This window comes from Perognathus longimembris, chromosome 12, assembly GCF_023159225.1.
Source record: "Perognathus longimembris pacificus isolate PPM17 chromosome 12, ASM2315922v1, whole genome shotgun sequence".
Taxonomy (NCBI): domain Eukaryota; kingdom Metazoa; phylum Chordata; class Mammalia; order Rodentia; family Heteromyidae; genus Perognathus; species Perognathus longimembris.
The window spans coordinates 49,942,090-49,963,904 of record NC_063172.1 but is presented as its reverse complement, the minus strand read 5'-3'; the positions used below and the strand labels follow the sequence as shown (position 1 = coordinate 49,963,904).

At 39.2% G+C, this 21,815-nt stretch overlaps 1 protein-coding gene across 1 annotated transcript in view; it reads left to right on the top strand.

Annotated features, from left to right (window-relative positions):
* Rdh10 (retinol dehydrogenase 10) overlaps positions 1-20,681 on the top strand; it is a 30,897-nt gene extending 10,216 nt beyond the window's left edge. Inside the window, exons 3-6 of the mRNA XM_048358506.1 lie at positions 15,199-15,297; positions 16,398-16,543; positions 18,684-18,815; positions 19,351-20,681. Of these exons, the coding sequence (XP_048214463.1) occupies positions 15,199-15,297; positions 16,398-16,543; positions 18,684-18,815; positions 19,351-19,474 (501 nt within the window). The 3' untranslated portion in view covers positions 19,475-20,681. The remainder of the gene's footprint in view (positions 1-15,198; positions 15,298-16,397; positions 16,544-18,683; positions 18,816-19,350) is intronic.
* Positions 20,682-21,815: the final 1,134 nt, after the last annotated feature.

Sequence of the window (21,815 nt, the reverse complement as noted above, 5' to 3'; positions counted from 1 at the left end):
AAAAATCTAAAATCTGAAATACTCCAAAATCTGAAACTTTCCACTTTGAAAAATTCTTCACCTGACCTCATGTAGAGGGGATCAAAAACAAGCATACTGAAAGTCCTTGTTTGATATTACCTCCAGGCTATGTGTGCAAGTGATATGTAAATCACCAAAGACTCTTGTTTATCCTTGACTTCCTTTCCTATAGAGTAATCTTGTTATATATATGCAGATGTTAAAAAAAATCCAAAACATTTCTTGTCCCACGTATTTTGAGGACCAGTAGTATCCAGGATGTTTTTGGACCCCCCAAGTGTAGTATGCTGAAGTTCCACAAGGGGGTGTACTGGCAGGGTGGATTTGTATCCTATTTCCTTCACACAGCCAGTATTTTCTTAGGAGAAAGGGCCCTTTGTAACTAATCTTTGGAGTATGACAAAATCTTAATTGTCTTTTAAAAAAATAGGGAACTATTTCTGTCCTCAGTTAAGTGAATTAAATCCTATGTTTTCAGCCTGTAACTCCAGAGATCAGATTAAAATGTGTTAATCTCTTTTGGTTTAATTAGTGATTTCTTATCTCAGAAGTTACTATATAAATTCACTCTTCAAAGGACTATTCCCTTCTTCGAACTTAAACTGACCTAAAAGTTCCTTTCAGGCTGAGACTAGGTAGAACATAATGTTGGTCCCTGTAATAGATTAGCCTTAGAAAAACATCCCAGTGTTGTGACTTAATGCCGTGTTTATGAAGCCATTGTTGAGAATATAGTTAGCAGAGCATGGCCTCAGGATTTAATCACAATTATCTGGACATACCTGGCTGACCTGTTTCAGTCATCTAGATCGCTGGTTTTAGGTAGGCTCACACATCTCTATAGAGGAGAAGGCTATTCATCCACAGGAATGCTAACATCTTTTACTTGAGCTTTCCTAGCACCGACCATATGTGAATTCTTTTTTCTTCTTTACTTTATTTGTCAATTCTCTTGAAACTCAAGTTCACACCTGTCAGGACCCATTTTTCCTAAATGCTCTGAAGCTAAAATTAAGTAAACCACAGGGGGGAAAATGAATATCCTCTTGTACTGATAATAAAACTTTCAACACTGAAGCAAATGCTTCTAGAATACTTAACAAGTGAGGGCAATTACTGCAAAACCTTGAGTGCTGTCAAATTAGCCCCTTATAATGACAAGCCACTTACAGTGAATTCACATTTGGAAACAAAACATTACTCAGTCTGTGAAACTTTCAAAAATCACACAAAGATGTGAATGGTGACAGTGTGTTAAACATTGGCCTTTGGTTTAGGGAAACTACAGTGTTTCTTATTTACTGCTTGCATAAAGGTGAAATCCCTGCCTTTCCTTCAAATATTTTAGTACTAGAATTTTTGAATAGTAACAAGCTTCAGCTTCATAGTGTTACTTTAAGCAGAGAGGCTCAAAATTACACTTCCCAAATCACTGTAGCTGGGAAAATATTTGTAGTGTAACTTATGTAAACACATGGGTATTTTGAGGACAAGTGAAACTTAGAAGCCTGAATTTTCCCACCTGCAAAATGTAATTAACATACTGCCCCCTACTGACTTCTGAGAGATTTTTTAAATGGATTTTCTACAGTCTCTTGAGAAAGAAACAAAGGGCATTTGATACATTAATTTTTTAATTATTTAAAATTACCTAATCCTAGTTACTCAGGAGGCTGAGATTTGAGGATTGAGGTTCAAAGCTAGACTGGGCAGCAAAGTCTGGAAGACTCTTATCTCTAATAAACTACAAAAAAAGCCAAAGGTGGAGCTGTGGCTCAAGTGATAGAGCCCTAGCCTTGACCAAAGAAGTTCAGGGGCAGCACCCAAACCTGAGGTGAAGCTTCAGGATTACCCCCCACTTCCCCCCCACCAAAAAAATACTTTACTAATTTGCAATGGTTTTCCATTGGCTGGACTATATACTTCAGCCACTTTAGCTTAAACTGAAAGTTACTTTCTACTTTTAATACAAAAGGACTGAAGAAGATTGGAAAAGAGCTGTTATTGGAAAGTGTTTTGTTATTTCCCAGTGTCATCTAGGACTCTGAAGGAGTCTAAAGGGTCAAGCAACTGCTTGGCAACATGTTCTCAAGTCTGCTTTTCTTGGTTAGATTCTGGATTACAACCAGACGTTTGGAGGGAAGGGGGAATGGGAACTAACCATACTAAGAACCAGGAACTTGGAGAAAGAAACAACCTAACCAAAAATAGATAGCACTTAAAACCAAAATAGTCCATCATCTATAAATATATACTTAATAAGCCTTGTGTCCATTTACTGTACTTTTTATATAACACTTAAATTTACAAAGCCTTTTCATAAACACTCTCCTCTCATTTGAGCTTCACGATTAGCTCTACTTCCATGGACAAGGCAACAATCTCAAGAGAATTCATGAGATTTCCCTGAGGCCCCTGGAGGGAAGGGAGAAAGGTAGGACCCAGACCCTCAGCGCAGAGCTCCACAAATAGTTACTTGGGCTTTATGTTCAAAGCTCCTGGTAAAGTAGATTTTCCTATGAGTCACTCATGCTTTTGCCCTGTGGCATAATGTAAGAATTTTCAAATGTTGATATTTTTTATTAGCATGGTTAGTTTAGCAATAACTGATTAACTCTAGCTTAATATCCTCAGGAAGGTTGCTCTATAAATTAGACAAGCATGTAAAATTCTAGCTTGAAGAACCAAAGTCACAGGAGAGTTTTATGACCAAAGCCCAACTCAAGTTGGTGTCTTTTTTCTGTAACTTTCCATGGTATTCTTAAAAGTAGTTCAGCACATCTTTGGTCAGCTGGCTTTCTTCCCTGTCTTCCTAGTGGTAAACTGAACATGAAAAGGAAGTAAATGAAATAAAAGGCTCTTCTACATGGGGTGGCTGAACAAAGTTCTGTTAAGTACTTGATACCCAGATTTAAGTAACAATTTAGTTGTAGTTGTTTTGTTGTTGTTGTTGTTGTTGTTTAGCTTATCTGCTGGAAAATGTAAAACCTTGATTTTATTATATAATCATCTTACGGGATCAGAATTCTGGAGAGTTCCACAAGCTGCCTCTTTGAATGCTAATCATGGATTTTCAAAACTGTACAGTCTTGGTCAGCTGATAATGTGTGCAAGCTTTATGGCCCAAGCATCTGACTTGTAAAGGGCTAATTTTCTCAAGACTTACAGAGCATGAAGCTTCAGTGTCAAAGGGAAGTGGGCAGTGAACAGCTAAGGCTAAACCCTGTGGATAAAGGGAAAAGATTTTGAAATCCTTATGGTCCCTATTTGAGAGCTTGCTATAATGAGGATGAGGATTTAGTAATGCTAGAAATGGTTCCTAAGGCAAATAAAAGTCAGTCCCAAACCTCCAAGTCAGTTAATCCACACAAAGCCCTGGGGTCTATATTGGGGGTTGAGAGCTAAGAAAATAGTGGAGAGGAATGGGTGACCCTGTTTTTCTGAATTTCTAGTAGGACTTGATCTGAAACCACTGAAGTTTTCAGGTAGACTAAATCCAAGCTCACTCTGGAAACCTGTTCTTGCCCTGTTTTTCAGAGCAGCAACAGTGCCAGGAATCTGGTAGAAAGGCAGAGTTTCAGCCCCCTTTCAGACCTCCTGACTCCGAATCTGCATTGGGTTGCATCCTAAGCAATTTCTGTGCATATTGACAATTTTACACTCATTTCCTTTTTTGCTTTCGCAGTGCACCCATTCCCCCCATTTTCTTGAAATAACATGCCCTTTAGGAATCTTGGAGATGAGAAATAGGTCATATCACACACTCCGAGGATCTAGGTTCCTGATCTAGGTTTAGTTTTTTTTTTTTTTTAATTTGGATTCAGATCCAGTGTGTAAAGGAAGAGCCTGGGTATACTTTAGCCCACTGTATGTGCCCACAGCCATGAAATACGTGGCAGGAAGGTGGGGTCATCTACTGCCTAGGGCCAAAATGACTTTTGCTGGTTACGTGTCACTGAGCAGGTGCCTTGCTTGCGTTGCGATGCCATCTCCCACCCAGTCCAATTCCTAGTGCACAATGGGCATTCAGTAATGTTATATGGTTGAAGAAATGATGTCGCATGTATACTTGCTACACTTAAAACGAAGTTTTCTTTTGTAGTTCTCATAATTTATTTTTGTATTTATTTATTGTCAAAGTGATGTACAGAGGGGTTACAGTTTCATATGTAAGACAGTGAGTACATTTCTTATCAAACTTATTACCTCCTCCCTCATTTTCTCCTCCTTCCCTCCACTCTATTCCCCCCCATGAGTTGTACAGTTGGATTACCACATATAGTTTTGTAAGTAAGTTCTCATAATTTAATAACATTTGCAGTGTTTTCTTTCATAGTTCTCATAATTTAGTAAGAACAATTGCGGTGCTTTAGCCAGATGAGTTATGATTGATGTGATTAGTTCTGTGCGCTATTATCGTTCTTTTTGTGTGGTGGTGCTGGAGCTTGAACTGGTGCCTCACCCTCTCACTTGGCTTTTTTGCTCATAGCTGGTGTTTTCCCACTTGAGCTATGTCTCCTGTACAGCCTTTTCTGGTTAATTGGCAATACAGTCTCCTCTGACTTTTTTTTGCCAGGTCTGGCCTGGAACCTCACTCCTCAGATCTCAACCTCCTGAGTAGCTCGTATTAAAGGCAGAAGCATCTGGCACTCGGTTCTATTGCCCTTTAATATTGTTCTTGGGATGGGAATATAGCTTAGGGAATATAGCTTATGAGAACCAACATTCAAGAGGTCGTCATGAAAGTATATGGAACTTGGCTTTGCCTCATGTTTCTCAGAGGGTAGTTTCTTATGTGGGCAGCTTTGCCCTTGGGGAACATTAGCAACATCTGGGGACATTTTTCTTGTCAGACTAGTAGAACTACTACTGGCATCTAGTGGAGAAAGAAGAGGGATGCTGTTTGAACATCCTACAAAGCCCAGGACAAGCCCCCAATGACATAAAAATCACCCAGCAAGAAACATAATGATGTCAAGACTGAGAAACTCCATTCCAGAACACTGTTTCTCAAACTTGCTGCTTAGTTTGAATCTCCTGGATAAATGTTGCCTCGGATGCCTGATTCTCTCCTAGGGAGCTGGAGGCCTAGTCAGTCTGGGATCTAGCATGGACATAAGGAATAAAACTTCTCAGATGATTCTAATGTCTAATGGCATGAAGAACTACTACTGCTTTGTAGAAGTGGCTTCTGCCATTTTTAAAGTTCTTAGAGAGTCACAAAGATTGATTTTTTTTTCAGCAGTGTCTAACCACATACATACAGGCATGGCCAACCATCTGACATATGGAATGATTCCTAAGGTGGCATAGTGCCTGTTTAGGAATAAAGTTAAATTCCAGTAGTAACTTCTTGATTGTATTTATTCTGCATTTAAATAAAGAATTTAATATTTTGAAATGATTCCCATTAAGCAAACTAGAAAGCCAGGAATTTGAACTATTTGCACTTAGGAGTTACAGGGGCTTATAAATTACAAGGGCTAATGTTTGTGGGAACATTGCTATGTTGTGCTGGTGGGACAAGGCAAAGGTGTCCTGCATGCTTCAAGTGGCCTGAGCAGTGGTGAGCTGGCATGTTTCAGAAAAGTGGCTCCCACTCGCTAAAGCAGAACCAAAGCCTCTGCCCTTTGCAAGCTCTATCTTTACTATACTTTTAAAAAGCAACTTGAGTTTGAGGTAAAACAAAGGAATTAATGACAGGCTCCTGTTGGACAGGTGGTTTGGCTGCAGTTTTGAAGGCATTATTCTATAAAGAGTTATTAAATAGGAGGGAAGAGCCTAAGCCTAGGGGAGATCCTAGAATTCTCCTTTGATCATCTAGAGCCCATGCAGGAGAAGATGAGAGAAAACAGTATTTCAAACACCATCATTTCTTCTAATGCATCAACCTGCCAGACTCAACACAGAAAAATGGCGACTTTCACACTGGGAATATGTACTTTTTAATAAACAAGAGACATGAATTCAAGTTATCCTGTGTTAAAAAAGCTCAGCCAGGACAACATATAAATATTTAATGAGTAGACTTTTTTTTTTTTTTTTTTTACTGATCACCAGATGTTAGCAACTGCACTAATGGAGTTGATACCTTATTGAGTCATTTACAAGACTCTTAGGCAAGTAAATGCCTTGATGTTAAGACTTGTATTCTGAATGCCTGGTAGGAATCGAAGAATTCTTGAATATAACTCATAACATTTTTGAGCCAAAAAATCCCCTTAGAGGTGTTTGGTTTTGTCTCACAAATGAATTAAAATCAAGATCAAAAGAGGTCAAATAACAAAAGCAAGATTAAGTAATTAGCAGTCAGAACCTGTGGGTTTCTAGATTCCAAAGACCAATGTACTTTTCAGATACAGTGAGTTTTCTGTCCTCTCATTTCTGGCATATCTGCATAGCAAGCCTTAAAATGTCAGGGAATATTGGAATCTGAGTTTCTGCCCTGGGGTAGATTCACCCCATCCTTTAACAGTGGGAAGACAAGTTAATGAAGCATTTATTTTTGCTGAATAACTAATGGTGTCATCATCTAGGTGTTCATTTGAAAAGCCTAGCTCTTTTATTAGCTTCTTGGTTGCAAGGCAACTGTAGGAGTATTCTTGTGCATGTGTGTTAAGTATTAACTGCTGATGCTGTTCAAATGTTAAGCTAATCCCTGTAGCCTCACAACAATAAATTATTAAAGGATGGTAAGTACAAATTTAACTCCTGACATATTCTTTAGTCTTTCCTGTATATCTCAAGAAAAAAATTTTCTTAATCTGATGGAAATTAAAATGTACATTTTGGCCTACAGAGTTGTTCTAGAAGTCAGTATCTTGTGTTTCTATTGCACAGCTCGTCAGGAAAACTTTTCTGTCATTTCAAAAATATTCATAGGAAGCCGGGCACCAGTAACTCATCCCTGTATTCATAGCCACTTAGGAGGCTAAGATCTGAGGATCACAGTTCAAAGACAGCCCAGGCAAGAAAGTATGTGAGGCTCCAGAAATAGAGCTGTAGACAGCATTCAGGCCTTGAGTTTAAACTCCAGTCTGGTGTATATATGCACACACACACATATACACATGCATATACACAAATACCCATAAGAAAAAGAACAAAGGCTGTTGTGCAGCCATGTAAATGTTAGAATTTCTTCTGTCAACTATAGCTAAAATAAAGTCAGAATAGTGCTAGCAAATATAGATTTAGGCCTTTATCTCTCAAAGATTTTGTAGGAAATACTGCCTTTTTCAAATAAAACTGTCTATGAGCTAAGTAAAATTTTGAAAATTTGGTCATTATATTTATTTAGCATATACTTTTAAACCTGCAAAATTAAGAGAATTTACCCATACGTTTCTTACACAGGGCAGTTTTTCTCTTTGGACACTGTCCCTGAGTTTTTTTTCCTCAAGGCTGGCACTCTGCCACTTGAGCCACAGCTCCACTTCTGACTTTTTGTGGTTAATTGGGGAAAAAAGTCTCCTGGACTTTCCTGCCTGAACTGGCCTTGAACCTCAATCCTCAGATCTCAGCCTCCTGAGTAGCTAGGATTACAGGCCTGGCAGTATGTCACCATTTTTTTTTAATCTGTAAGCACATTAATCATTTATCCCATTAATCATCTTAACATAGTGCCCAATCTCCAACACTTTGAGAAGTTTGTACTACTAAAGCCAAGTGTCAGTGGCTTATATCTGTAACCCTAGCTACTTAAGAACCTGAGACCTGGAGGATGGAAGTTCAAAGTCAGTCTAGGCAGAAAAGTCCAGGAGCTTCCCATGTACAATTAACCAGCAAAAAAGCTGGACTAGAGGCTTGGCTTAAATGGTAGAGCAACAGTGGGTGAACAAGCAATCAGAACAAGAGCACAAAGCCCTGGATTCAAGCTTCAGTGCCAGTATCAACACACACAGACGCACACAATTTCCTAGGAGTAATGTTTGAGGTCTCAAAAGAGTGCCACAAGATGTCATTTTAGCCTTACAAATAAGCAAGAGAATATTCCTTTGTGATCTGATAAAGATAAGTTCCTCTAGTAGTATCACCAGCAGAAGGAGCAAAACAATCAAGTCATTTCCTGTCAGAGGAGTAGAAACCATAGATAAACATTTCCACCTAGGTTTTCTTGGTCCGGGGGAGTCTTGATAGTATTCTTTTTTTTTTTTCTCACAAGTTGTATATAGCTGTCATTTGGGGATTTGAAAAACCCTTAAGCCTATAGCAGGAATAGTACTCTCTATATGCTGACGGTGTTCATCCATTTCCTAGTGTAATATAATTTATCATCCTCTTTGGAGATAAATGTCTGTTCTGTTTCTTGGACATTCAGCTAAGAGACAAACACTTAACCATGAGCAAAAACATTTTTTTTAAAGGTGGCTTTTGTTAAATCTGTCACAGATTGTTCATGCAAATGTGCCTCCCCTCCAGCATTTTCCTCTTGATAAATAACTGTGCTTTCTCTTACTGTCTGTGAAACTGGGATTGCTTACAGATATGGGAAATGCACTGTGGGTGTTACACCTACCCCTCTAAGATGTCATCTGTCTCAAAATTTCAAAAGTCAGACTTCACTGGATACCACAGTTCTTCACATTCTCTTTTGTTTAACGTTCAGCTAATTTGTCCTGACACTGCAGCTGCAGGCCCTGCCCCACACAGTCTGTCATTAAGAGCACCAAGAGTGATCTGGAGGTCGGAACTGTTGGAAGTTAATTTGGCGTGAACCTAACTTTCAAAGATTTTTCAAGCTATGACATGCCATGCCTATGTGCAGTCACTTGCATTTCTGTTGAAGAAGGCCTTGCTTATATTGTAAAAGTGACCTGCACAGTTACCTTTCTGAAGGCCTAGAGCTCCAGAGAGGAGCCCTGACATGCCTGGGAATGGCAGTGTCCATTTGAATGTCCCTTTCACTTTCTTTGTTTTTTTTTTAAACTTATTTTACTATATTTAAGCAATTGTACATAACAATTGATGAGTACAATTTATCTGGTCAATATCTTTCTCCTTTTTAGTCACATAGAATCTGCTAATTGCTGGCAGATTATATCTAAGCCTTGTGATAAAATTAATCAAGGTTCTACTTTCACACTGTACAGTGTCGATTATTATTTTTTAATTAAATTTTATTGACAAGGTGATGTACAGAGGAGGTACAGTTACATAATAAGGTAGTTGAGTACATTTCTTGTCTTATTTGTTACATCCTCCCTCATTTTTCTTTCCCTTCCCTACTTCAGGTAAGCATATGTCCAATATCCAGTGTACCAAAATCATATACAGTGACCACAGGGGGTACGCCAAAGAGTGCCCATTATTAATTGGGATTTTTTTCAAATAAAACCCTAGGGTTCCTCTATCTCTAAATGCTGTAGAGCCTCCTGATACAAATGTGGATCTCAGTGCTTTTCCTGGTAAAGCACTACATTTCCTCCTCAGTCTTCTAGATGTCTGAATAGTAGAGATGTCAATGGCGTACAATTCTCTTATTTCAGTCTTGCATCTCATAAACCTTGCCAACCCCACTAATTCTAGTGGAGATCCTACCCCTACTTGCTAAGCTCTGATCTAGAAAAAACATCCTTACAGCTGACCGAATACAGCAGTCCTGTTGGTCAGCAACTTGTCTAAGTAGTTCCTTTCAGATCCCACCCGAACACGAATATGGGCTTAAGCTGTTTGGGTGTTCATTTCAGATTTGCCCTAAAGGTTCTTCTCACGACTCTTTGAGACAAAGTTAAAGATCATGAACCTTAGCTTGAACTGACTGGTGTCATGGCAACTGGCAGTTCACCTTTGGCTGGTCCCCCCCTCATACATGCTACAATATTTGTGCACATTAATAATTCATTGCAAAGTGCCGGGTTTCTTTGTGCTGTCAAGCTGTGTCAAGGACAGAATATGCTGTGCTATCGCAGATGTCATCTTTCAGACTGTTGAGGGCAAGAGTAATTAGAAAGGAACACTAGTCAGGTTAGTTGGGACAAATCCTGAAAAATGTGATGCTTTCTAGTTACCCATTTGTAGCACATTTCTTGCAAAGTAAGGAGGTTGATCAAAGTTTATTTAATAATATACTCCAGACCCGAGGCAGGAGTTGGCTTTGGAAATAATGTACAGGCAGTAATTGCTCACATCCATCCAGGCAGCAAGGAAATGATTAACAGCCTTAGTGCATGGTCACGTGTGCCAGACTCCGGTGGGAACCCTGAACACCGGCTTCAAAGGAACCCTAGTGGTCTTGGCAGAGATGCTCGTCCCAAGTTTGCCGTTGCACAGCACAGAGCAGGAGCATAAGTAAGTGCGTGACATGCAGGCTGGGCTCCGAGGCTGATTATGTGTCCTTGAATGACAGATTTTATATCCTTGTTTCTCTTACAGCATGTTGTTGATATCATTAGGAACTGGTGTGGTAATTGTAATATTGCCTCTGATTGGTGAGCCTTTTAAAATAAAGAACATATGCCTTTGTCTTGAAATGTAAAATATGCAAAGACATGTTGGATTTCATTTGTACAGAAGGCCAAATTTACCTCTGATGAAGCAAAGGAATCACATATTTTAAATTGAACATTGACCCACTACTTATGTAAATATTTTTAAAGTCCCTCTTGTTTTAATTAAAACAAATAACCAACGTGTGTGTGTGTACATGTGTACACGTGCATGTGCATGTGTATACTGGTCCTGGGGCTTAAACTCCAGAGCTGGGTACTGTCCCTTAGCTTATTTGCCTTTCGCTGTGATGTGAGTCACAGCTCCACTTCTGGCATCTTGGTGGTTAATTAGAGATAAGCATCTCACAGACTTTCCTTCCCTGGCTGACATTGAACCACAGTCCTCAGAGCCTTCTGAGTAGGTAGGATTTACAGGTGGGAGCCATCAATCCCTGGCTTGTATCACACTTTTTACTAGCTACCTAAAGTATTTCCCAGAACAATATTTTTAAGGCACAATTGGGAAAGATTTAGTTCTGTAGCCATATTGGATTGTTTTTCTTTTTTTGTTGTTGTTTTCTTTTAAATATAAAACCTATAGTTTTTTTTCCAATTTTTATTATCAAACTGATGTACAGAGAGGTTACAGTTTCATACGTTAGGCATTGGATACATTTCTTGTACTGTTTGTTACCTTGTCCCTCATACCTCCCTCCCTCTTCCCCCTTTCCCTTCCCCCCCCGAGGTGTTCAGTTCACTTACACAAAACTGTTTTGCAAGTATTGCTTTTGTAGTTGTTTGTCTTTTTTTACCCTGTGTCTCTCAATTTTGGTATTCCCTTTCAATTTCCTAGTTCCAATACCAGTATACACAGTTTCCAATATACTCAGATAAGATTACAGAGATAGTGTAGGTAAAACCTATAGTTTAACTCCCTTCCAAACAACCTTAGGGGTTGGGGAAGAGAGGTAGGAGCAGAAACAAACCAGGTTTTTTAAGGTAAATATCACAGCACTTGATTATGTGAGAGATTAACTACAACTAACTAGGTTGCATTTGATATACTGATTTAAGGCAATTAAATGCCAGTGAGATCCAGATACTGTAATCCAAGAACATATATATATATATATATATATATATATATATATATATATCATGCATGCCAGTGGGGATAAATTTTCTTAAAGATAGAAGTGGGACTAGCTCACTATATGGCTAGGCCATGTAACAGATGTCCAGAAGTAATTGTTGAATGGATAAATCATTTCAGGAACAGAGGGAACATTAATCAGTTTCAAAACATTGCAACAAATTAAACTTAAAACACAGTTACGAATTTGTTGATCTTCCATCATCTGCCTTTATGTAATGTTGGGGATCTGGGTTAGTTGTGGAACACCTCCAAGCAGGACCATAGCCTTGGAATACAGGGAACTCATTAGAACTAGCCCACTCCAGTGAGCCAGCCACTGCTGCAGGTAGGGTCCATGGAAGCAAGCAGATCTGTGATTCAGATTTGTCAGGATGCCAAGAAGCAAATTCTTACTGGTATTTTAGATTATATGCAGTTTGTCAGGATTCAATTTTTAATTATTTTTTGTTATTGTTGATGGTGGTGGTCATGGGGCTTGAACTTGGGGCCTGGGCACTGTCTCTGGGGTTTTTGCTCAAGTGCACTACCACTTTGAGCCACAGGGCCACTTCCATTTTTCTGGTGGTTAATTGGAAATAAGAGTCTCCTGAACTGTCCTGCACAGGCTGGCAAGGATTACAAGTGTAAGCCTCTGGCACCCAGATATGATTTAATATTGTCATAGTTCTCAATCTTTATTAAGGATTTAAAAATAATAAAATGGACTCTGAATTACAAAATTTTACTCTTAATTTAGATAGTCCTCCCAGGTGACAGTGTTTTTCACACTTGGGATTCTGTGTGTGTGATGGATTGAAAGTGATATTACATCAGTAGATGCTATTCTTTAAATTTTGATCTTTTCTCGGGCTAATGGTACTAGCTGGTATGATCCTGGCACAGTGTCCAACTATAGCTAATACAAATGACCTGAACATGTGTAAGTAGGCCAGGCTAAGCCATGGTATTTGATAGGTTTGATGTATTAAATGCACTTTTGGCTTTCAAGCTTTTTAGTTTATGATGGGCTTACTGGAACATAACCCCCTTATAAGTCTAGGACCATCTCTCCTTAGAAATGATCTCTGGTAACATCAAGAATGAATTTTATATTTTTTATCTAATCTGGGGGCAGTTAGTCTAGACTAAATACATAAAAGAAGACTTACAAAGTTGATTATTTAAGGATATGTTTTTTTTTATTTAGAATGGACTATGTAAATTTCTTATGGTACATTTTAACTCTGCGATATAATGGCTATATGTGAATTATAGAATGTAAAGTTGACTGTAATGATCATAAATACCAGTTCTTGACTTTTGGGGATATCCAGACAGATCAAAATAATACTGTCATAATGTCCCTCTTACTATTCACCACTACACAGAGACACAATCAAGCTGATCACTAGAGCTCAGGCCTTTAATCCTAGCTAGGAGGACTGGTTCAAGGCCAGCCCAGACCAAAAAAAAAAATGCAAGACTCCTGACAGTGGTGTGTGATTGTCATCCAGTTACCAGTATCTAGCCTGGGTACAAATTGAGGACTTATCTAAAACTGTTGAGAGCAAGAAGGGCAGGAGGCATGGCTCAAGTAGTAGAATACCTCCCTGGCAAGCAGGAAGCCCTGATTTAAAAGAAAAATAAAAAACAAAATGTGGACCCATGGAGCCATGAGGGGCATGCTTCTGTGCTTTCTACTACAATGCCTGTCACAGCATAAGATTCCACCTCAACAGAAGACTGGACTGTCGAACAGTCAGGCAAGTATAAAACAACCAAAGCCAGAATGCTAGGAAACATAATTATATGTTAAGGTCCATGGTACTGACTGTATGACTTAGGAAAAATACAGACAAAATCAAGATGGCCTAGAAGCACATTAAAAAATACATTGGGAAGTTGTAGTTTAGTGGCAGAGAACCTGCTTGACATGCAGAAGGCCCTGGGTTAAAGGATTATTGTGAAACTCTTGTGATATAATTAATATAAAACACTCACAAGGCATGAAACTATATAAACAGAGATAAGGGTAGACTTTCAGAGAAGTTTTTATAGCTAAAAGTACACAAATAATAATTGTGGGTTTGCATTAGGAAGCTCAGGCAAAATAGAGTGTGAATTGAGGGTGTCAGAGGTGCTAATGTGATCACTTCAGACTGGGCAAGACTTGAAATGCTTTACAGAGAGTCTTCTGGCAACTGTTCCTATGGTTTAAAGCATGGAATTGCTTTAGAATTAATGGGATTGCTATTTTAGATCTTGGACATGCAAAAAGTTATAACAGGAGAAATGCATACACAAACTCAGTGATACCTAAGCCAGGAAGTCCTCTGAAGAGGGAATTCAGCTCCTCTTTATTAAGTCTGTTTGTGTTTTGTTTTTTTACTTCATAAATCATGGGAAGCTGTGTTGTCAGTAGCCTGTAACTCAACAGTAGACAGATTTCTCTTCACTGCTTTTTTTTAAGAAGCAGGTTGTAAAACTGTTGGAAGCCTGGTAGAATAGTTCATAGATTATCTTAAGCAATTTGAGGGATCTTTTTTTAAATACTGCCTTGTATTTTGAAGGCAAGAGACAGGAGGGGAAAGAATTTAGTGAGTTACAAATCAGTACCACCTCTGATTTTGCCAGCTCTGTAGGCCTGCCATGTCTTCTGTATTCTTAAGAGGCCAGTTTCCTGCCTGTGTGGGAGAGTCCCCTCCCGGACCCCTGAAGTGGAAGGTGATGCTTCAGAATGCTATAAGTACTCAACAGCATGGCATTATAATACTTCTTTTCATTAAAACAGTTCTGTGCAGCCAGGTGCTGGTGGCTCATGCCTGTAATGCTAGCTACTGAGGAGGCTGAGATTTGGTATTGGGGTTCAAAGCCAACCAAGGCAGGAAAGTCCATAAGACTCTTATCTGCAATAAAACTACTCAGAAAAAGCCAGAAATGGCACTGTGGATCAAGTGGTAGAGCACTATACTTGAGCCCAAAGAGGCCCAGGGACAGAGCCCAGGTACTGGGTTCAAGTCCTAGGACTAGCAAAAGACCAAAAACAACAATTCCACGCTCTTTCTGGTTTTTTCATTCTAACATACCTCCTTTTAGTACATCTGACAGTAAACTTTAGATGCTGCAGCACAAAGCTAGAAGGAGTCCTCATTTACGGGTCTGTCACCATTGAGACCCAGTCGTAAGGAAGACACAGAAGCCAGGCACCAGGTGGGCTGGAGATCTGCACTGACCAGATGACTGCTCAGAAGTGTCAGGAGCATAGGAAGATCTCTGGCCTGGAAGTACTTCACATTAGCAGATAACTATCACTTGAAAGGTGATAAGGAGCCATCTACTAATGGCTTTCTTTTCATCTCTGGACATCATCCCCCAGAGCTCTGATGTTCCACTCTTGTTGGTCATGGCTTATCATCGGGATGCCATGCCAATGACACGGTGCTAAGTTAACCAGACACTTAAAGGATCTTCTCTTTTTGATCATGGAGTGTATTTTCAAGTGAATTAGGAAATGTACCATTGTGTATGGGTCAGAGTTTATACTGTGATCTTGGAGTTTAAAGGAAACACATGATGTCACTTTTACAACTTGAATCTTAACTTTTCTTTCAGACCACGAAAGCTTTTCTTCCAACGATGCTGGAGATTAATCATGGTCACATTGTGACAGTTGCAAGTTCCTTGGGATTGTTCAGTACTGCCGGAGTTGAGGTTGGTCACATATTAAACATTTCCTCACTTGGATTACCTTGTTATGGATACATCACAAAAATATCACACTCTTGAGAAAGCTCTCTGCTGGCATGGTATGCAAGGACATTTCCTAGTAACCCAGGAATAGCTAGTAAAAGGAATCTACCTCTTCTACCAAAAACTAGTTAAACAAAACAGCAACAGTGAGAGAAGGGCCGGTCTTCAGTGAGCACCATGCAGCCGTTAGGCTGATGGTGGAAGACACAGGGTCAGGAATACAACCATGTAGAACCATAAAATGAGGCCAAAGATTCATATTTCATTTTGATCAGCTTGCCAAAAAATGAGCTACCTTTTATTAATTCACCAGATAAAGTACATTGTAGTTTTGTAGAACTAGATTTCATCAAGCCCTGTTCTTAGCCATGTTCATATGACATGTATATGCATATATTGTTCTGTGCTATGTGCCCTGTGGTTGCCTGCAAAACTGAAAACAACTTTGTGCACATGTATAAAAAGACGCTGAATAAATGGATTTATATTTCTATTTTCAAACTTAACATTAAGCCATGGGCAAGCAATTTTTGTTTCTCGATTTCATGGGTCCTTTTGTTTAGCTGTAGTTTAAGTTTTACATGGTGTGGTTACTATTTTCATTTTAGCTTTGCTCTAAAAAGAAAGCTGGATCATAATAATGTATAACCTGAGGTAGACTTGTCTTTGTTCTTCTTGCATTAATTTAAGCAAACAGGTTTTTCAGTCTCCTTTACTAAACAAGAGGCCATTTGTAAATTTTCCAGACACATCAAAGTGAACCTCTCTGTATTTCTAACTTTAGCCTGTTAGCTTTCATAGAGTCCTTTGTGGTAACTTCCCCAAAGTAATGTGATACTTAGTTGATGTGGCAAAAAAAAAAAAAGTTCATCTGTTTCTGCTTTCAAAATATTCTTTCTGCACTGAACCACATCAGATACATGTCTTTTAAAATGGGTTCCTTTTCTTTACTTGTTACCAGTAACCTATCACTCACATCTACCCATTTGGATCAGGAAAAGCTTCAGGTGGCTTGGGATTTGTATATACATTTAGCATTTCTGTTCTCCCTTCTCACTCAGGATTACTGTGCCAGTAAATTTGGAGTTGTGGGTTTTCATGAATCGCTGAGCCATGAGCTAAAAGCTGCAGAAAAAGATGGAATTAAAACCACCTTGGTTTGCCCTTACCTTGTAGACACTGGCATGTTCAGAGGCTGCCGAATCAGGTGAGTGGGAACCTGTCTTGTTTTTGATAAAATAACATTGGGAGAATGTGTGCAAGCGAATCATCTGTTGGTCTTTCATTTTGACTAGCATTTGTCAATTAACTTGTAGTTTTTATTGGTCAAGACTTGTAAAACTGATATAGAAGATTGGTAAGTAGTGCCATACTCATAATAACTTGCAAAAAATAATTCAGAAACATCAGATAGTAAGTGGCCTAAAAAAAAAGAAAAGAAAAGAAGCTGCCTCTTTTTGTTTCTTTTAGTATTCATGTTTGTAAGTAAAGACGCCAAAAGAAAAGTCCTTGATGTATGTGACTTTAGTTTGGATGTGAAACAATGCCATTGTCTTAGAGGAGTAATTGCCTTTCTTCTAAAAAGAATTTGAATATTACACTCCAGATTTGGGAACTACTTTTTTTTTTTTCGCAGCAAGCGTAATATAACTAGATTCCTTCTGACAGAATGAAAGAGAACCATTTAGGGTTTTTGTTTGTTTGTTTTTTGTTTTTTTGGCCAGTCCTGGAGCTTGGACTCAGGGCCTGAGCACTGTTCCTGGCTTCTTTTTGTTCAAGGCTAGCACTCTGCCACTTGAGCCTTAGCACCACTTCTGGCCATTTTCTATATATGTGGTGCTGGGGAATCGAACCCAGGGCTTCTTGTATACGAGGCAAGCACTCTTGCCACTATGCCATATTCCCAGCCTGAGGGAACCATTTAGATTTACTAAAAATGAAATGAAATACCCACACACTTAGAAAGGAAACATATGGGAATATAAATGTCAAGTTACATCTCACTTGGGCTCAGAATAAACACAACCATGTATCATTAAGAAGATACTTTTGGGGGCTGAGAATGTGGCTTAGTGGTAGAGTGCTTGCCTAGCATACATGAAGCCCTGGGTTCAATTCCTGAGTACCACATGAACAGAAAACCTAGAAGTGGCACTGTGGCAGAAGGAGGAGGGGGAGAGGGAGGGGGAGAGGGAGGGGGAGGGGGGAGAGGGAGGGGGAGAGGGAGGGGGAGGGGGGAGAGGGAGGGGGAGGGGGAGGGGAAGGGAGAGGGGGAGAGGGGAGAGGGGGGAGGGGGGGGAGGGAGAGGGGGGAGGGGGGAGGAACTTGTTGAAGCCATTCTGACTTAGACTTAGGTGAATTTGCAAGGCAAATTGGAAGATAACCAACCAGTTCTCTGATGGTTGTGGACTATGTTAATTCTTAACACGGACTGAACCAGACAAATGGTGAAGTAGGGAGAGGGTGACTTAAGCCTTAGGCCAGTACCAAGTCTGGACTGAGAAATGAACTCTTAAGGCTGAGGAGGTAGCTCAGAGGTGGAGCACATCCTCAGAGTTAGCATGTGTGAGGTCATGGTTTTGATCCCCTGTGAAATGACCTCTAGTTCTGCCTCTTTTGACATGCACCTATAACTTACATGAGTCCCTGAGAATGTGTGTGTTCCATTTTTTGTTGTTGTTGTTTTTAGTCCTCTCAATGTGTATTGGAACCACTTACTAGAGTTCCTGAGGAGCTCTGTTTCTTATTGAACATAATGGCAGATGCAGGCATCCAAAGCTGTGGTAGGATGAAGAGTAAGGAATAAGTTGCAGTTGTATCATTTAACCTGAAATTAATGAATCAACTGATAGCAGGTTGTCTTTGTGTGCCCTATATCTTAAAGTCTCCTAAAAATCTACTTTAGGTTTCCCTAGTAAGACATCCTAAATAGTTTGGAGCTGTTACTACCCTGGAAAAGGTTAAGGTAGTGTTTATAGACCCTCATCTTAACCACACCCAATACTAAGAACTTCACTTAAGGTTTGTTATGAAACATGCCTTCTTTTACTATCCAAAGAAATAGAAAAATAATCTGAAATGCCTCTTGAATTATCTTTAAAGAAATGATTTCCTGACTTTATACAAAATCAGGACAATTTTACTTATTTTCTCCTTAGTTCCTTTCCAGACTATGCAAATAAAATGTGCTCATAATAGGAAGATTTGGGAAAATTGGAAAAGCACCATAAAGAAAACAGAATGCTCCCCAAGTCCTTTCACTCAGATCATGTCACAGTTATCATTTTAATGTATTTTCAGCCTTCTCAAAGTATATATTATTAATTTCAATTTTGAACATCTTTTAGGAAAGAAATTGAGCCCTTTTTGCCTCCTCTGAAGCCTGATTACTGTGTGAAGCAGGCCATGAAAGCCATTCTCACTGACCAGCCCATGATCTGCACCCCCCGCCTCATGTACATTGTGACCTTCATGAAGAGGTAACCGGGAGGGCTTCCCTCATTGACCAGATCCTTTGCCTGAAATCGTTATACAACTAGCACTTATTAGTTATATACAGTCATATATTGTAATCAAACCCATTTCTTCTAATACTCCCCCTTCCTCACCCTTCTGGGAATGGATCTCAGTGTTCTGTTTTCATATGTATATACAATATTTCAACCATATTCACAGTCCTGTGTCCTGTGCCCTCTCCTTTTGCCCTGTACTCCTAGTACCCACTACTAAATAGAACCTGTTTTACATTCCTGTTCATTTTGTTTTATGGCATTGGGATTTGAACTCAAGGAGCTTGGTGCTTGCATCAGGCACTGTACCAGCCGAGCTACAGCCCAATCTTCTGTCTTTTGTTTTCAAGGACTAGATTCATCATGTAAGGGGGAACACGTGACAAATTTCTCAGTCTGGCTTCCATCCATTTTCCTGAAAATGACATGATTTCACTCTTCTTTATGACTAAGGTCTTTATTAATGCAATACTTGGGGTTTGCTAATTGTGACTTTCCTTTTCAGCATCCTACCTTTTGAAGCAGTTGTGTGCATGTATCGGTTCCTAGGAGCAGACAAGTGTATGTACCCCTTTATTGCTCAAAGAAAACAAGCCACAAACAATAATGAAGCAAAGAATGGAATCTAAGAATCTTTTTGTATGGAATATCATTTCTATCAGAAGACGATCAAGATCCAGTGCACATCAGAATTACTGACATTCTCTGGGGTCTTAATCCATGTTGACTTTTCTTAATCAACCTTTGTAAAAAAATAATAAAGTATAAATTAACTGACTAGATTACTTGGGAAATGTGATCAGTAAAATAAGTGAGCGTAACTTGTTGCCAACAGGGTCATTTAAGATAGGACCCTAAAAAAACAGTCCAATCTTTAGACAAGCACTGTATGAAATCTTTGGGCCATTGTTATATTTTTCTTTGATGAACAGAAAGTCTGGAAATGATAACTACAGTGTGTTTCATATATATGATTTTTCTGAATTCCTGTAGAGTTTATTCATTCTCATTGTTAAACTCTAACCCACTGACATCCTTGCAACTTCAAGGAGTGATAGCACTATTTTTTCGTCATGTTTTCTAAAGTTTTACAAAGCTTTTTTCCTGGTATTTGTATCTTTTAAAAAGGCATTTTTAAGTCTCCATCAGTTTGAAGTAGATAATGTCTGAGCATTACAGTAAAGGTCTCTTTCTTAAACTTGTAATGACTAAAGTATGGCTGACTTTTAAATTCTTATCTCTGAAGTACTTCAGTAAGCACCTGGAAACCTACATATCTAATAAGATCATACAATTTCTACCTGTGACTTTTGATGTACCTAGAAAGTGCCCTTTCCTCAGAGAGTTGCTATGGGTTGTGTTTTGGGGTTGACTCTTACCTGAAGTGAAGTACATAGCAGCTCTGCAAAGGACAGTCTCTAAAAAATGGGAACTTCATTAAAAAGTCCCTGTTTTTGTGCCAACTATGATTAGTGAGGGGGAAAAAATCATATTCCATGGGACTATTTACGAAAGGGTGTAAAGATTTCTTTGGAAGGTTCACATTCTGGAACAGCAAATTACATTTTTTACAGTATTTTTTTGTAAAGCAAACTTTTGTGCCTTGAATTTGGTATATGTGTATTAGTGGAACATTGTAAAAGTGAACTTCTACCTCTGTGTCTATGTATACCATCCACTTGTAAATTACTATGAACTCTTATGTGATTGCTTTTTTTTTTTAGAATGTCTTGTTTTCATTGTGACCAATGTTTAAGGCTAGTAAAATAAGCCAACTTTTACTAATTGGGAAGTTTTATAAAGGGCTGATTAAACTTAAAGAGTTAACTTACATAACACTGATTGTGTGCTCATTAGTTGTCCTCAATGTTGGAAGGGGAATGCACTGTTTTTGTGTTTATTTTTTTCATGCCATATCTTTATTTAAGAAAGTTTGAATGGGCGGCATTTAGGAACGGATGTAACAGTCATAATGGGGTACCAAACACTCCAGTCTCCAATGTTACCATCTACCTGGACAAGTACTTCATCAATGGCTTGCTTATGTTACAACTGGGGAACAGAATCTTCATGACCTGTGCTAGTTTGGTTGCACTGTGGATCAAACCTGCATGGAATACAGTTTTGGGAAAGGTCCTAGCTAGCTGCTAAAGCTTCCAGTACTGATCACCACCACCACCACCACCACCACCCCACACACTATGCCAGTCTTGATCTCAGGGTAAGAGAACTTTAGCGCTTTCACTCAAGGCCATCATTCTGCCACTCGAGCCTCCACTTCCAGCTTTTTGCTGGTTAATTAGATATAAGAGTCTGACAGACTTATCTGCCTAGCTGGCTTGGAACCCAGATACTCAGATCTCAGCCTTCTGATTAGCTGAGATAACAGACACAAGCCAGTAATACCTGGTTCCAACACTAGCTCTTTAAAAATATCTTCTTGGGAGCTGGGGATATGGCCTAGTGGCAAGAGTACTTGCCTCGTATATATGAAGCCCTAAGTTTGATTCCTCAGTACCACATATATAGAAAATGGCCAGAAGTGGCGCTGTGGCTCAAGTGGCAGGGTGCTAACCTTGAGCCAGGAACAGTGCTCTAGCCCTGAGTTCAAAGGCCCAGGACTGGCAAAAAATAAAAATAATAAAAATAAAAAAAAATATATATATATATATCTTCTTGGGCTGGGAATATGGCTTAGTGGTAAAGTGTTTGCCTAGAATGCATGAAGCCCTGGGTTCAATTTCTCAGTACCACATAAACAGAAAATGCTGGAAGTGGTGCTGTGGCTCAAGAGGTAGAGTGCTAGCCTTAGCAAAAGAAGCCCAGGGATACTGCATAGGCCCTGAGTTCAAGCTCCAGGGGCAAAAAAAAAAAAAGCTCCTTTGTTATGTTTATATTTCTCTTTATAAATAACTACACCTTGAAGGCAGTCTTACCACTGCAGAGGCACTAGCTGCCTCTTAATGTGCA